Source organism: Carassius carassius, chromosome 8 (assembly GCF_963082965.1).
Source record: "Carassius carassius chromosome 8, fCarCar2.1, whole genome shotgun sequence".
NCBI classification, from domain to species: Eukaryota; Metazoa; Chordata; class Actinopteri; order Cypriniformes; family Cyprinidae; genus Carassius; species Carassius carassius.
Genome location: NC_081762.1, coordinates 1,819,486 through 1,835,760, shown reverse-complemented (window position 1 = coordinate 1,835,760; position 16,275 = coordinate 1,819,486). Strand labels below are relative to the sequence as shown.

At 38.6% G+C, this 16,275-nt stretch overlaps 1 protein-coding gene across 8 annotated transcripts; it reads right to left on the bottom strand.

Moving 5' to 3' along the window:
• Positions 1-4,291: 4,291 nt before the first annotated feature.
• LOC132144952 (uncharacterized) lies at positions 4,292-14,856 on the bottom strand. 8 transcript variants are annotated; one of them, XM_059555562.1, is made up of 5 exons: positions 14,669-14,852; positions 14,512-14,558; positions 7,076-7,361; positions 6,577-6,645; positions 4,304-4,560 (listed from the first exon to the last, which is right to left on the bottom strand). In XM_059555562.1, the coding sequence occupies exons 1-5, from the start codon at positions 14,727-14,729 to the stop codon at positions 4,394-4,396; spliced, it is 630 nt and encodes a 209-aa protein (XP_059411545.1). In that variant the 5' UTR covers positions 14,730-14,852; the 3' UTR covers positions 4,304-4,393. The 8 variants fall into 8 exon arrangements, with proteins under 8 accessions (XP_059411547.1, XP_059411548.1, XP_059411545.1 ...); XM_059555559.1 differs by having other exon boundaries at positions 4,311-4,560; positions 14,512-14,567; positions 14,669-14,850; XM_059555561.1 differs by lacking the exons at positions 14,512-14,558; positions 14,669-14,852 and adding exons at positions 7,519-7,589; positions 7,918-7,994 and having other exon boundaries at positions 4,318-4,560; positions 7,076-7,408.
• Between the last annotated feature and the right edge of the window lie 1,419 nt (positions 14,857-16,275).

The following is a 16,275-nucleotide window of genomic DNA, read 5'->3' as shown; positions in this document are numbered from 1 at the left end:
GCAACTAATGCCTCATTTGTAATTGGTTTTTACTGGTTTTGTCTGGTTGTGCCGGGACACGCATCACAGGATGGTGAGGGGCGTAATATTTCCATCACACACTTGAGGAATTCAGCCAATCACAATGCACTGGATAGCTGGCCAATCAGAGCACACCTCGTTTTTCACTAGATAATATTTATTACAGTATTTGTACTTTTACTCAAGTAGTTTTTGTATGTAATTTGTATACTTTGTCCACCTCTGGTTGTTTAAGATGAGGGAATTCACAAACGTGCGCACTCAACTCAACTTTTCAGTGCTGACTAAACTAGGATCCCCTGATTAGCCAATGCATTCCTAAGTTCAACAGAAATGAATGTGATTGGTGGTAAGACTCAGTGCTGCAAAAAAAGCATGTAAAAAGCAATCTGGTGCAGTGTGAGTGAGTGGATTTTATTCATTTTCACATTTCATTTTTATCATGACAGCCGTAATACATTGTTTAATTTGTCACAGCCATCTGCTGGAGTGCCCATAACAGCCACCAGAGGGCACTTCTTCTGGGTTATAGTTTGTTTGTTTGGACTTCATTTCCCATCACCCTTTGCGCTGTCTATTAGTTCTCATTGTTTCCAGCTGTGTGTCATTAGTCTTATTAGTTCCTCTATATACACCATGTTCTCTCATGCTGGGTACACACCAAAAGATTTTTTACATCTTATAGGATTTTCAAAATGTGATAGACCACAAACATGAGGATAAAAAAAATCCTAGATTTAACCATTTTGCTCCTATAGTGTGTGGTGTGTCATGATGTGACAAAGACAGCACACCACACGCAAACAGATTTTCAACCAGAGTCTCGACTGTGAACACAGGAAATCTCGCAAAATCTCGCGAGACTTCAGAATAAGCATGGCGGATGATATGCAGGAAGAAATTGCAATGATAGTGTTTGGAATGATTTTTTACATGACACGTTGTATAAACATTTGTGCTGTTGCCCAGGCATGTACTGGCCATCGGGATTTAGAGAATGTGACGTGACAAATCGTTTTAGCGCCTCAGTTCAAGTAAACCGATCATCTGTTACTTTCTGTTTAAAGATACTGTACAACTTACCGAAATGTATGTATACCTCATAAATAATATCGATCAATCAGTCATCAGTCAAAACAGCAGGAAAACAATTATGTCACAGAACGTTACATTTACCTCAAGAAAGCTATTTAAAGACCATGGCAGGTTAGTTGAGAAAAATAGCCATAAGAAAAGAGTATTTTGCTAAATATGTGCACTATAGTACATATTTATTATATTTTCACCTGTCATTAAATAATTGTTATTATAATGAAAACTGCATTATATTTAATTTTAACTAGTTATTTTTAACCTTTAATAATACCAGCTGATGTTCTATGTCTCTGTATGTTTACAGCATTTATGTGAGATATATTTTTTCAATTTGTAATCAATTGAGAAAAAAATCCCTTAAAGTGCCAGGGAGAAGCCTTATACCTGTCAGTCTGTGTCATTAATGTGAACAAAAGACAAAGAGAAATAACTCACTGCTCTTGAATAACAGCTTTAACAAGGATATATATGTATGTATGTATGTATGTGTGTGTGTGTGTGTTAAGTGAAGTATTGTACATTTGATTATGCAATATCTGTACCTGAAAACGGTGCTATTTATGATAATGTTTTCCTATTTTATTGCTGACTGTTCACTTGTCTTCATTAATGTTTGAACTTAATAGTTAGTGTTTATTGTGGTATTGAAATTGGAATTGTGAAATGAGATTACAGCTTATTTACAAAGAAAACAATAGCAATTTTATTTTTATTTTTATTTATGTATTTATTTTTGGCAGGGCAAGTACAGTTTTGAACCCTAGCACTGAGCTCTGCATTTGAATATATACTGTAAGCCAGTCTACTTCAAGGATTTTTAAAGGCCTTTGATTATGTTAAGAAAAATTAATTATAAATCACTACACAACGTTCTTTGTCTTAATTACTCTTTTATTTTATTGTAGATCAGTGGTCTTTATAAATCACGTTTACTGTAGATCAGTGGTCTTAATACTAACCTACTATAAGCAGCCAACAGGTCAAAGGTAATTTCTGTAAATTAATATAAAATAAAAACAAGTGTTATGTTGCAGCACATGAAATAGTTACAGCTGAAATTGTGTACCCTAAGCATTAATATTTCTATTAGAATAATAAGAAGCACATAAACTAAGACCTTTAGATATTTAAAATAAAGGTTGATAAAATCATTAGCATTTTCTTTGTTTATTATTTTAATCGTTTTTTCTTGGTTTTGATAGTAATACATTCTAATCAGTAATTTTACATGCAGATTAATGTAATGTGCGCGCTATTTGAATACTGAATGGAGAATGATTGACAGCCGCAGAGGAGGGAAAACAAGGTTTCCGTGAACTTTAATTTAATGATGTAAATAGTCTTCTGTCCATAACATTAAGCTATGGAATTGCTTCAGATGACTTTGAGAAATTATAATCAGACCCAAGTCACCCAAACTGATGTGAAAAAAACGGGAGGCGATGAAAAGCGTGATGTTTGCATCCCTGAATATGATTAAGTTCCTAAGTGTTTGGGTGCGCTGCACTAATTTACCCGTGTAGAACGTTGCGTCACATTAGTTCCGCTTTTGGCGCTCGCGTGTAAAATCATATTACTTTTTTTTTTCAGCACGGGGGTGGCCACAGGGGTGGCCAGGAACATGTCTACAGAGGCACAGGCCTCCCTAGGCCTCCATGTAGAACCGCCACTGTGTATGTATAGACATGTAGTGTGTGTGTGCACGTGCATGTTTACATGCATAGTGGGCCAGTCTGGATGAAGTCCAGGGCTGATTTTTTGTCCCAGTCCAGCCCTGCTGTTGCCACAAATCAACAAGTTGATCCTCCATCTCTGCTGTCCACATCAATGTCACTTTGTGCTGCACCATGACTGCTTCTGTCTTCCATCATCTCGCTTTCTGATTGGATATTGTTTCTTTTCACGTGATAATCTCCAGAGCATCCATGCGTTTGTCCTCGGGGTTCCCCCCAGGCCAGACATCAGGATTTCTGATCGTAAATATTAAACATGTTGAATATTTACGATTCGCGATCAGGGCGGCTCCAACGTTCTTCCGATCAGGTTCAGACACTCTTAACACATCTCACACCAAGAGAAAATCTGATAAGATAATCTGTAGAAACATCAAGATAATCGGGACATAGCTAGGATTGTCAGAAGGGGTGAAATCGGCCCAAAATAAGCCAGATTATCTTTTGGTGTGTACCCAGCATTAGCCCTTGATTGCATTTGTATTATTTCCTGTTGTCTGTTTTTGTGGGTTCCTTTTGTGGATTATATTTTGCATATTTTTCTGCTTTTGCCCTGGTGTGGATTGCTGTTTGATTGCTGTGGACGATTCATTAAGAGCTGCAATTGGATCTTCTTGTTTGAGAGCAATGAATGACAAAATTTTTCCCCTTTGTCTTGAGTTTGTGTGGAATTTTGGCTACAAGACCTTGTTAATTTCCTTTTCTGCAATGATCTCTTATTTTCATCATGTCTACACTACATTATTAATTGCAGTTAGGAAATCACGAATGTTCATTGTAAAATTTTCTGAAAAAAAAAAAATGCTAATAATTAATGTTTCTGTCAGAAAATGCACAACACGTGGGATTTTTGGTTTATTGTCTCTTTATTTGATCAGAACTCTCAACAAACATATTTAACATTGAATACATTTTCTTTAAGCAAGCTTTATGTGCCATGGCATTTATATTTTCTCTTGAACAGCTTAAAACCTTTGAAAAGGTTATTTTTGAAAATAACCTTTTCATTACTATGTAATGTAGCTGTATGTGAATGTAAATAGATTGCAAAGCTGTAAAGCTGAAAGTGTGTCAAAAGAAAGAGTCTACTCTGAATCATTGAAATTCGTCAAGTCATTTGTTCACGCGTCATAAGTTACCACATTTGCACAATCAATCATTTTGGCCCATACAAATGTATTTTTGGCGATTGCTACAAATATATCTGTGCTACTTGTGACTGTTTTTTTGCTCCAGGGACACATATCTGACCAATCAGAGCAGAGCAGCCTCACACAAAGGAGGGGTTTGGCAAGATGAATCTTCGAACGAATCGTTTGAGGATTATGCACACAAGAGTCAATGAAAGTGCATGTTTTTTGATCTTGCATGCATTTGAACCTACTGTTGGAGACTCTTAAAACCAAATTATGAACTTTTCAAATTCACAACAGAAGTCTAAATGAGATCTGAAGTCACAATCAATGATAACATACAGCAATGCTGATTATTGTGATAGAGTGAAAAATAAAGCACACAAATTCAGTGTCATTCAGTTATTTTTTTTAATCAGTCAGAACAGCACGTTTAGCTGCGGCCCATCCTTTCTGCCAACCGTAACAGTGAATGATTCCTCCTGCAACAACTGTAGCCAGAAAAAACTGAAAGACAGCCAGACCAACACCACCGAACACCATCACACGCTCCGTCAGCATCACTTCGACTGTAGAGACTACAGACAGACAGAGAAACCAATCAAAGTACAGCAGGGATAGGCAACTTCGGTCCTGGAGGGCCACTGTCCTGCAGAGTTTAGCTCCAACCCTAATTAAACACACCTGAACAAGGCAATCAGTGTTTTCGGGATTACTAGATAGATACAGGCAGGTGAGTTTTTATCCTTTAATCCCTTAACTAAAGAATAAAGAAACACAGATCATTCAGACACTGATCCAGATCAGTCGTGCTGGGTCTGAGCTGTGACAAAATCACACTCAAATTACATCTGTGATTCACATTCTGTAATAATGTGACAAGTAATTATGTTGCTCAGTAAATGTGAACAGTTCCCTTTCAGTCGGTCACTCTCGACGCCCAACGTCTCCCCATGTTCAGTGGTACCCACTTCACTATAGTGAAAGTGTCCGATGCCCCTGTTCTGCGGGAAGAGATCGCAGTCCTACTGGCGAAGGACGCGATAGAGCCGGTCCTTCCAGCCGATATGAGGACGGGGTTTTACAGCCCTTACTTCATTATACCCAAGAAAAGAGGTTTGCCGAGAGGACGCCGTAGATGCCCGATTGCGGTCATGCTTTCCTATCTGCAGCAAGGGCACGAGCGAAGGCCGTCTCCCTCAACCCTCAAAGTCCAGGTTGCCGCTATTGCTGTGTACAATGACCCCGTGAATGGGAAGTCTTTGGGTAAGCAGGACCTCATTGTCAGGTTCCTTAGAGGGGCCAGGAGTTTAAATCCTTCCCGGCCCCCCTGTATACCCTCTTGGGACCTGACTCTAGTGCTTAAATCATTACAGCAGGGCCCATTCGAGCCTTTGCATTCAGTTGAGCTAAAGTTTCTTTCATTGAAAACTCTGCTCCTGCTTGCACTGGCCTCCATCAAGAGGGTAGGGGACCTGCATGCATTTTCGGTTGACGATTCGTGCCTAGAGTTTGGGCTGGCTGACTCCCAGGTAATCCTGGGGCCCCAGCCTAGCTACGTGCCCAAGGTTCACACTACACCCTTCAAAGACCAAGTGGTGAACCTGCAAGCGCTGCCCCTGGAGGAGGCAGAACCAGCCCTTGGTTTGTTCTGTCCCGTCCGAACATTGAGATGCTACATAGACCGGACACAAAGCTTCAGGGCCTCAGACCAGCTCTTTGTCTGTTACGGAGGCCGGCAGAAGGGGAGTGCCATCTCTAAGCAGAGGATGGCCCACTGAATTATGGATGCCATAACCCTGGCTTACCAGGCACAGGGTGTGCCCTGCCCGCTCAGGTTGCGAGCTCACTCAACTAGAAGTGTTGCATCCTCCTGGCTCATGGCGTCTCGCTGACAGATATTTGTAGAGCTGCGAGCTGGGCAACCCCTAACATGTTCACTAGGTTCTATAGCCTTTGTGTAGAGCAGGTATCCTCTTGTGCTCTCACCTCAAATGGGTAGTGGCACTGAGAGGCCCCGGTTAGTGTCGGCTTGCTTATACTCCTCCAGAGTGTACACACTGTAGACCCTGTTGAGATCCTCCATCACCCTAGGCAGCTGGACGCAGCAGAACCCGTGAGGACCTTGGAAGGCTGGGTTCCATATTGAGACCTAAGCAGTACTCGTATGTGTATAGTCCACGGTATAGCCTTAGAGCCCGTGTTTTCCTGGCAGACTTCTGCCTCCCCAAGAGGGTTTTAATCACCTCAAAATTTTCCATATACACCTAAATGGATGCTATATATGTATTTGCTCCCGAGACCTCCTTCGGGAAGGATGGGGCTTCCACAGCATCCCTGTTCCATTCGGAACGGGTATGTTTTCCCAGTGTTATCCAATCTCAACCAGTGAGGTAGTGATTTGACAATTGTGAGTGGAATTACTTGTTCCGAGCCCCAGCCTACACCTAATAGGGGCGCAGGTGGCTCGCACAGGACACCGGAAGGGGCAGCACCCATGGCGCTTTGGTAGGGATCCCATTTTTGTAAAAAAAATTTATAGATAATTTCCTGAAATTAAATAAAATATGAGTAAGAATGATCTCTGCTCTCACCTGTGATCTCATCATCCTCTGGAGGATCTGTGACGGACTGAACTTTGTCTTCTCTGTCTGTCAACTTGTCTGAAAATATATGAAATATATGATCACTTCATCAAACACAAAAAGATTCAATATTACTATAACAGCAAACTCCTCAATAACACACATGATTTGAAGAATCATTCATATCTGGAGCACAAACACTGCATAAAAAGAAGCACTTTCACAGAATCTTCCAATCACACAAAAGATTCTTTATAAAGGAAAACGGTTCTATAGATGATTCAAATGTTCTACACAGTATAGAAAACAATGCTTCTTTATGAACTGATCACTAGAAGGTTTTTGGGGAAACAAAAATGGTTCTTCTGTGACATTGCAGTTAAAAAAAAACTTTTATGGAAAGTTAATTTGTAACGTAGATGATTAAAATAAATTGAGAAACACTCAAATAATTTTCAGCATTAAAAACATTATGAAGATTTGAGAGAAACTGAAGAGCTGTACTAACCCTCCATCACTAGTCTGATGGGTTTGTTGAAGTACATGATTAAATTCGTTGTTCCACAGAAATAAAGACCTGAATCTGACTCCGTTAGTCCAATAATATCTAGTGATGCTGTGATGCTCTCCACATCTCCATGAACTCTCATGCGATTGTTTTGAGAGTACTGAATGTTCAGTGATGGCCAGTTCTTGGCAGAAAGCAGCAGTGTTAGTCGTCCAGAATCAGGATTCTGGTGATACCAGGCCATCTCAAATCTGTAGGTGAATTGTTCGTTTATGCTGCAGTTCAGGGTGATGTTTTCATTCTGCCGGAATCTTAACAGAGTCACATTATGTTCTGAAACATTTGGAAAACATCATAAACTGACCCTTTGAAATGATGAAAACATAAAATATTTAAGGATAAAAAAATCAATGATGTGTAATCGTAAAGTAGAATATATTTACCGCTGGAGCTGATCTGAACAATCAAGTATGAAAAAACACAAAAGAGCATGATCTTCTCCATTGTCTTTCATCTGTAAAAGCATCGATCAAACTGCAGATTTCCTTTCAGTGCAGAGACATTAAACCACAACGTGTTTCCACTTCCTTTCTTAACGCTGTGAAAATCATTAAGCTATCTCAAACTGTTCGAACCAATGGCCTTAATTTTTAAAACCAATAAATATGAGTACTGTTAACTCCTACACATTGAGTCACTTGTACTTTTTAATTGTCGTTTAGTCAATTATAGGTTTATTTCACTCAGTCTGTTTGAATTCAGGTAATAAATCTAAGTCTAAAAGCTATATTGCTACTTAAATGGTTTAAGTTAATCAAACTCAAAATAATAAAATTACATACTCCTCTCTTCTGGTGGTAAAATGTTTACGAATGTGACTGTGAGTTTGAAAGCGATGGCAGGGAGGAAGATTGTTGTCCGTGTTGACTTTCTGTTCCTCAAACAAAGCTGTCATATGACTTCAGGCAAATGAAGATACATCTCACTTGTTGCATGGAGTATACTTTCATGATAGTCGTCTTTTTCAGTATTGGCTTTTTTATGTATAATGTCAAATTGCATTTACATTTGAAAAGTATTTTAGATTACCAAAGTGATTACTTTAATGTTTAGATAAAATAAATGACATTAAAATTCAATTTAAAAATTAATGCAAAATGACTTTTAAAGGCAGTAATTTATAATTATTTTTATATAGCATTTTGGTCAGTGTAAGCTGAGTTGATCATAATGAATTAATTTGTTTCAGGATTGCAAATTAGTCACAAAGAAATAAAGTGACGTGACATTCAGCCAAGTATGGTGACCCATACTCAGAATTCGTGCTCTGCATTTAACCCATCCGAAGTGCACACACACAGAGCAGTGAACACACACACACACACTGTGAACACACACCCGGAGCAGTGGGCAGCCATTTATGCTGCGGCGCCCGGGGAGCAGTTGGGGGTTCGATGCCTTGCTCAAGGACACCTAAGTCGTGGTATTGAAGGTGGAGAGAGAACTGTACATGCACTCCCCCCACCCACAATTCCTGCCGGCCCGGGACTCGAACTCACAACCTTTTGATTGGTATTTCGCCAATCAACCTCTTAAAGTGGTATTTCCCAAAAGAAAGACAGCACACACACTTATTCATTCACACTTGTTTCTGTTTATTTATAGTCACAGACTGTATGTTTCACTGTTGGTCTACATCACATTTAGAAAGATTTCTATAATTCATCCATCAAAAATACGACCGTGATATGATTTCTTAGTTTTACTGCTGATTATTTGACAACACATTGAACACTGAAGACACTATTTGAACAAGTTTGCCATGAAACAGATGACATTTGTACTTTCTCATGAAGTTTAGAGCTTCGCCACAACAGAAGTCTGAGATCTGGCCGACAGAACCACATCTGAATCACACTGGTGAGCCACTACAGTAAATGTTTCTTCCTGCAATGATTATAGCCAGAAAACAGCGTCACTTCATCTACAGACAGACAGAAAACATTCAGAAACCAACATTCATTAAACAACAGAATCAAGACAGATTCTGATCGGTTGTGCTGAGATTGAACTGTGATGAAATCATGCTGAAATTACATCTGTGAAGCACTTTCTGTAATAATGTGACAAGCTGTTAGGCTCAGTAACATAAACAGTTACACTCTTTAATATCCACAGAATCTTTCCATTGGACAAAAGGTTCTTAAAATCTGCATACTTTATAACTTATACACTAATGCACTTTCACTGGTTTGCACTCTATCTGCCGTGTGCCTTGCGCTGCTTTATTTAACTTTATTTTTATTTTTATTATATGTTTTTTTTTTTTTACATTTCCCTTATTGTATAGCTGTATCTTATATTTTATATTTGATCTGTATTTTTGACAATAAGGAGACCTACTCCTTTCCCTTCCATGAAAAATGTGGATTGTGGGTAGACAACCAAGGATATCTTAGGATAACTGGGTTTTGTGGTGATGAGATGACATAGAAAGTGATTTCTTCAGTGTGAGAAAGACCAACTCTTAGTTGTATAGCAAGAGTTTGATGGGTGATGCAAACTTTTCCAACGGGACTATCATCTACGGCGGTAACAATGATAGGGGGTAGACCTTTGATTGTGGGGATGTTCAACTGTTTCACTAAATCTTGATGAATCACATTAGCAGCATCTCCAGAATCTATTAGTGCTGAGAATTGGTGGTCTTGCTTAGTGACAGACAACATGATGGGATGTGAAAAAAGTATTAAGCAAGTGACTTACTCAATAACTTGTATAACAGGACAGTTGGAAAAGTGATGGCCAGATTCATCACAAGAGAAGCATAGCTGATTGAGCAATCATCTTCTTCTATCCTCAGGTGTAATATGAGCTCATCCTATTTGCATGGCCTCCGTAGGACCAGACTGATTTGGTACTTGAACCGCAGTAGTGGGCACATGATATGCTAGGTTTAATTTAGGACTAGGCTGTGATTGCAAGAGATTATCAATATCAAGTGAGTCACCTCTGCAAACTAATTCTGAATGTAACTTAGCAGACAGACTAGAATGAAAAATGTGCTTCAAAGCAACTTCATTAAACCCACTTTGTGCAGCAAGAGTTAAAAACTATACAGCATAATCAGAAGCTGGTCTGTTGCCTTGGCGTAACTGAGTTAACTGAGCTGCTGAATCCATGCCGCTAGTAGGATATTGAAAGACATCGCAAATCAGTTGAGTGAAATAATTGTATGACTGACGAACATCTGTCATGATCCAAAACTGCTGTAGGCCATTCAAGTGCCTTCCCTGTCAGCAAAGTCCTAATAAAGGAACATGTCATATGGTTCAAATCTTGAGGTTGATTTGAAAAATAGATATACTGTCACAAAAAACAGTACAGTTGTCAGGAGAACCATCAAATTTATTTGGTAGAGCAAATTTTACAGAGTCAGGTTATGGGGCAGTAAGAGAACAAACTTACTGTTTCAAGTGTTCATTGGCAGCTTATAGTGTCAATAACTGAGTTTGAAAACCCTTGAGCAGATCATTTTGATACACAATGGTTGACGGGAGTTGAGAGACCTCCGCAGGATCTGCTGGAACCTGGTGAAGTATTCTGTAAGGAAGAGATAGGCCTAATAGATTCCATATGTGGGTCTTTATTCAATTATCTGTGCCCCAAGTACTAATAACAATCATAGGTCCAAGTCAGGTCAATGGCATCAGTCAGAGTATGGAGAAAATATCCAATTGCAGATAAATCCAAAACAGTAATCCAGAAACGGGAGTCAGGAGAACAAAAGCAATGGTCATGACAATAAACAATAGAAATGGCATAGAAGAATTCTTAGTAAAGCAGAGGAAATGGCAATACTTCGCAAAATGGTAGTGAAAACACATGGCTTAAATACATGGTAACAGGAACTGTGGTAATGTGGCAGGAAACAGGAAGTGGACAGAGTTCAATATTCAGGTGAGAGGTCCTTCTGAAGGATGGGCGCATGATCCGATGCTACACAGGATAGGTTAACAAATGACATTTCTCTCATTAATTACTCAACCTTTTTTATTCTACTCTATTTTATTTAATATTTTATTGTAATTTTATTGTAAGTCCCAAGATAACAGGACTTAACGACTACAGACCTGTGGCTCTAACGTCTGTCGTCATGAAGTCGTTTGAAAAACTGGTTCTGGCTTATCTGAAGGACATCACTGGACCCTTACTGGACCCCCTGCAGTTTGCGTACCGAGCAAACAGGTCCGTGGATGATGCAATCAACATGGCATTGCACTTCATCCTGCAACATCTGGACAAAACAGGGACTTATGTGAGGATCCTGTTTGTGGACTTTAGTTCGGCTTTCAACACCATCATCCCAACAACCCTCCAGACCAAACTGACCCAGCTCTCTGTTCCTAGCTCTATCTGTCAGTGGATCACCAGCTTTCTGACAGATAGGCAACAGTTAGTGAGACTGGGGAAATTCATGTCAAACAGCTGCTCCACCAACACTGGTGCCCCTCAGGGATGTGTTCTCTCCCCTCTGCTCTTCTCCCTGTACACCAACGACTGCACCTCTAAAGACCCCTCTGTCAAGCTCCTGAAGTTTGCAGACGACACTACAGTCATCGGCCTCATCCAGGACGGTGACGAGTCTGCTTACAGACAGGAGGTTGAGCAGCTGGCTGTCTGGTGCAGTCTTAACAACCTGGAGCTGAACACGCTCAAAACAGTGGAGATGACTGTGGACTTTAGGAGAAACCCCCCTGCACTCCCCCCACTCACCCTCATGAACAGCACTGTGGCTGCAGTGGAGTCATTCAGATTCCTGGGAACCACCATCTCTCAGGACCTGAAGTGGGACAATCACATTGGCTCCATTGTGAAAAAAGCCCAACAAAGGTTGTACTTCCTTCGCCAGCTGAGGAAGTTTAACCTGCCACAGGAGCTGCTGAAACAGTTCTACTCAGCCGTCATTGAGTCAGTCCTGTGTACTTCAATTACTGTCTGGTTTGGTTCAGCTACAAAATCAGATATCAGAAGACTACAGAGAACTGTTCGGACTGCTGAAAGGATTATTGGTGCTCCCCTGCCCACCCTCCAAGAACTGTACACATCCAGAGTGAGGAAAAGGACTCAGAAAATCACTCTGGATCCCTCACATCCAAGTCACCCCATCTTTGAACTTTTGCCATCTGGCCGGCGCCTCAGAGCCGCAAATACAAGAACAGCAAGGCACAAGAATAGTTTCTTCCCCCAGGCAATCTACCTCATGAACAGTTAAATGTTTCCCACTTAAACTTATGCAAAAATGTGCAATATCCTTATATTTATTTGTTACCCCTCCATCCTAGAACATTCCTGCATCTCACTCAATCCTATTCCATTATCATTTATAGCACAATTGTTTATACACTTATTTATTTGCCAGTTTGTAATTCTCCTGTAATTTTTTTTTTTTTTTTTTTTGTCTGTGTGTTGTTGTCTCTGTGTACTGGAAGCTTATGTCACTAAAACAAATTCCCTGTATGCGCAAGCATACTTGGCAATAAAGCTCTTTCTGATTCTGATTCTGATTCTAATTCTAATTTGTAATTATTTTTATATAGTCAGTGTAAGCTGAGTGTAAATGTATTCACTCATTTACTTACCATCATGTTGTTACGCTCCCAAAGACTTTCATTCAACCTCAGAACAGAGCTGAAGATATTTGAAATGAAACCACAGCATTTCACCAACAAAGATAAGATTTATCAGAAACTAGTGAAATCACAAAACAAACATGACATAAGAACCCATTTTTGTAGTTTAATTAGAGATTTAAAAGCGCATTGATGTTGTATCAGTTTTACAATAATAAGTGATACAGTGATCATAATAAATGAATTTGTTTCAGGATTGCAATTTAGTCAGACAGAAAAGTGGTATTTATTGTTATTTCACTAAAGAAAGACGGCACACACACTTATTCATTCGCATCTGTTTCTGTTTATAGTCACAGACCGTGTGTTTAGATCTACATAACATTTAGAAAGAATTATCATTTCTATACATTTTCTTCATCAAAAATACAACCGTGACATGATAGTTTTACTGCTGTTTATTTGATCGAAACTCAAAAACACTTTGAACACTGAAGACATTTTATTTGAACAGGTTTGTGCCATGAACAGATAAAACAGACGTCTATGAGATCTGGCCGACAGAAACACATCTGAATCACATCGGTGAGCCTGGTGTAAAGTATAAATGCTGATTATTGTTAAAAAATAAAGCTCACAAATGTCATTTAGGTGAGTTTTAAACATTCAGACCAGCATGTTCGGCTGCGGTCCATCCTTTCCGCCAACCGTGACAGTAAATGTTTCTTCCTGCAATGATTATAACCAGAAAACACAGAAACACAGCCAAAGCAACACCACTGAACATCAGCACACGCTCCGTCAGCGTCACTTCATCTACAGACAGACAGAAAACATTCAGAAACCAGCTTTCATTAAACAACAGAATCAAGTCAGACAGATTCTGATCCATTGTGCTGAGATTGAACTGTGATGAAATCATGCTGAAATTACATCTGTGAAGCACTTTCTGTAATAATGTGACAAGGCTCAGTAACATAAACAGTTACACTCTTAAAAAAAGTTTTTATTTTATTTGATGATTATATATAGAATCCACAGCATATTCAAATTGCATAACCTAAAAATAAATACACTGAGAGTTTCTCACAAACAAGAACGCTCTCCGCTCTCACCTGTGATCTCATCTTCCTCTGGAGGATCTGTGACGGACTGAACTTTGTCTTCTCTGTCTGAAAATATATGAAATATATCATCACTTCAGATTTATGATCACTCCTCAACAACACACAAGATTTCAGGAATCATTCATATCTGGAGCACAAACACTGCATTAAAGACAAAACAACACAAAAGTTTTCTTTTTTACGTGGAAAACGGTTCTATAGATAATTAAAATGTTCTTCACACTAAGAAAATAATGTTTTTTTAAAGAACTGATCACTAGAAAGTTCTTTGGGGAAACAAAAATAGTTCTTATATGGCATTGCATTAAAAAAACTGCATTTTTAAAGTGTTAGTAGGTTACTAGTGATGATGAAAATTTGAGAGAAATGTATTAGTCAGCAGTACTAACCCTCGATCTGTAGTCTGATGGGTTTCTCAAAGTGCATGTCTGAATTCACTGATCTTGTTCCACAGAAATAAAGACCTGAATCTGACTCCATTAGTCCAGTCATAACTAGCGAGCCTGTGTTTCTACTTCTATCTTCTTTAACTGTTACGCGAGTGTTTTTAACGGTTTGAAACTAGCTCTCTTATCCTGCCCATGGCTAAGGCAAATATCAGCATTGTTAGTCGTCCAGATTCAGGATTCTGGTGATACCAGGCTATTTCATGATTGTATGTCATGTTGCAGTTCAGAGTGATGCTTTCATTCAGCTGAAATCTTAACAGAGTCACATTATGTTCTGAAGCATCTGGAAAACATCATAAACTGATTCTTTGAAATTATGAAAACATTAAATATTTAGGGATAAAAAGTTCAATACTGTGAAATCGTAATGTAGAATGTATTTACCGCTGGAGCTGATCTGAACAATCAAGTATGAAAAAACACAAAAGAGCATGATCTTCTCCATTGTCTTTCATCTGTAAAAGCACTGATCAAACTGCAGATTTCCTTTCAGTGCAGAGACATTAAACCACAACGTGTTTCCACTTCCTTTCTTAACGCTGTGAAAATCATCAAACTATCTCAAACTGTTCGAACCAATGGCCTTGATTTTTAAAACCAATAAATTAAAAAAAAAAGATTACTGTAAACTCCTACACTTTGAGTCCTTGTATTTTTTAATTGTTGTTTATTCAATTATAGGTTTATTTCACTCAGTCTTTGAATTCAGGTTAAAAAAGTGTAAAAGCGTCGACAGGGAGGAAGATTGTTGTCAGTTTTGACTTTCTGTTCCTCAAACAAATACCAAATACCATAAATGACATTAAAATCCAATGCCATTATAAACAGAATAATTATAAATAATTATAAACAGCCATTTGTGATTATCTGAGCATCCTGGATCAAAGCCTGTATTTCAGGCTGGATGAGCCCATAGACATACACAAAGAAGTGATTTAAATTAAAATAAAAAACAGTTACAAATGCAAATGTATTCACTTCCATAAGCAAAGCTCACACTTGTCATGTATAGGTTTTGCTCATTCTTTTCTTAGCTAACAATTGATATATCAGTTTTTTAAAACTGCATAGACACTAAAAAAACTCTCATTCACTCATATACATAATAATCTATAAACCAAGTCTGCAAAATTACAAGCACATTACATGCTTTAAACTCAGTGCAATATGCAATAAAAAATAGTAGGCCTAAAATAATATTGAACAGTGCGATAATATGATAGCATGGAATGAGGGTGAGGCTGAAGAAGTGTTAGAATCCATTTGAAGAAGTTTATTGAGAAAACAGTTCAACAATCTAAAGCGTGAGGCTGAAATCTGCCGCTTCTGACTCACAGCCTGTTAAGTACACGAGTTTTGAGCAGTGTAGCCGTAGTGCTTGTTGTTTGTTGTTTCTCCAATCAAAAAACACAGACATGTTTTATGTTTTATGTTTAAGCAGCTTGATACGCAACATGTAAAGAGACTTTATGAGTCATTATAATCAGTAATTAAATCCCTACTGGATGCAAATAGTATCTCGTTTTTAATGGGTTTTATTGGTTTTGTCTAGTCTGGCCAGGACACACATCAGAGTATGTTAAAAGGCGTTACATTTCCATCACACACTTGAGGAATTCAGCCAATCACAACGCACTGGATAGCTGGCCAATCAGAGCACACCTCGTTTTTCAGAGCGATGAGCTTTGTAACAATCAACATGTTCCAGAAAAGTGGGGCATAGAAGAGAAACAATAATGTGCAGTATGTGGAAAATAATGTGTGTTTTTTACCTTAAACTGCATAAACACATTTCATTACACCAAATACCCAAAATAATGTTCTTTTTAGCACCGTCATATTACCTCTTTAATACTAACACATTTTGGCCAATGTGGCGCATGTTTTTATATTTACATTTGCATTATATTTACATTTAGTTATTTTCAGATGCTTTTATCCAAACAGGTGAGGAAATTTCCTTACAGGTGAGGAAATTAGAAGCATTCAAA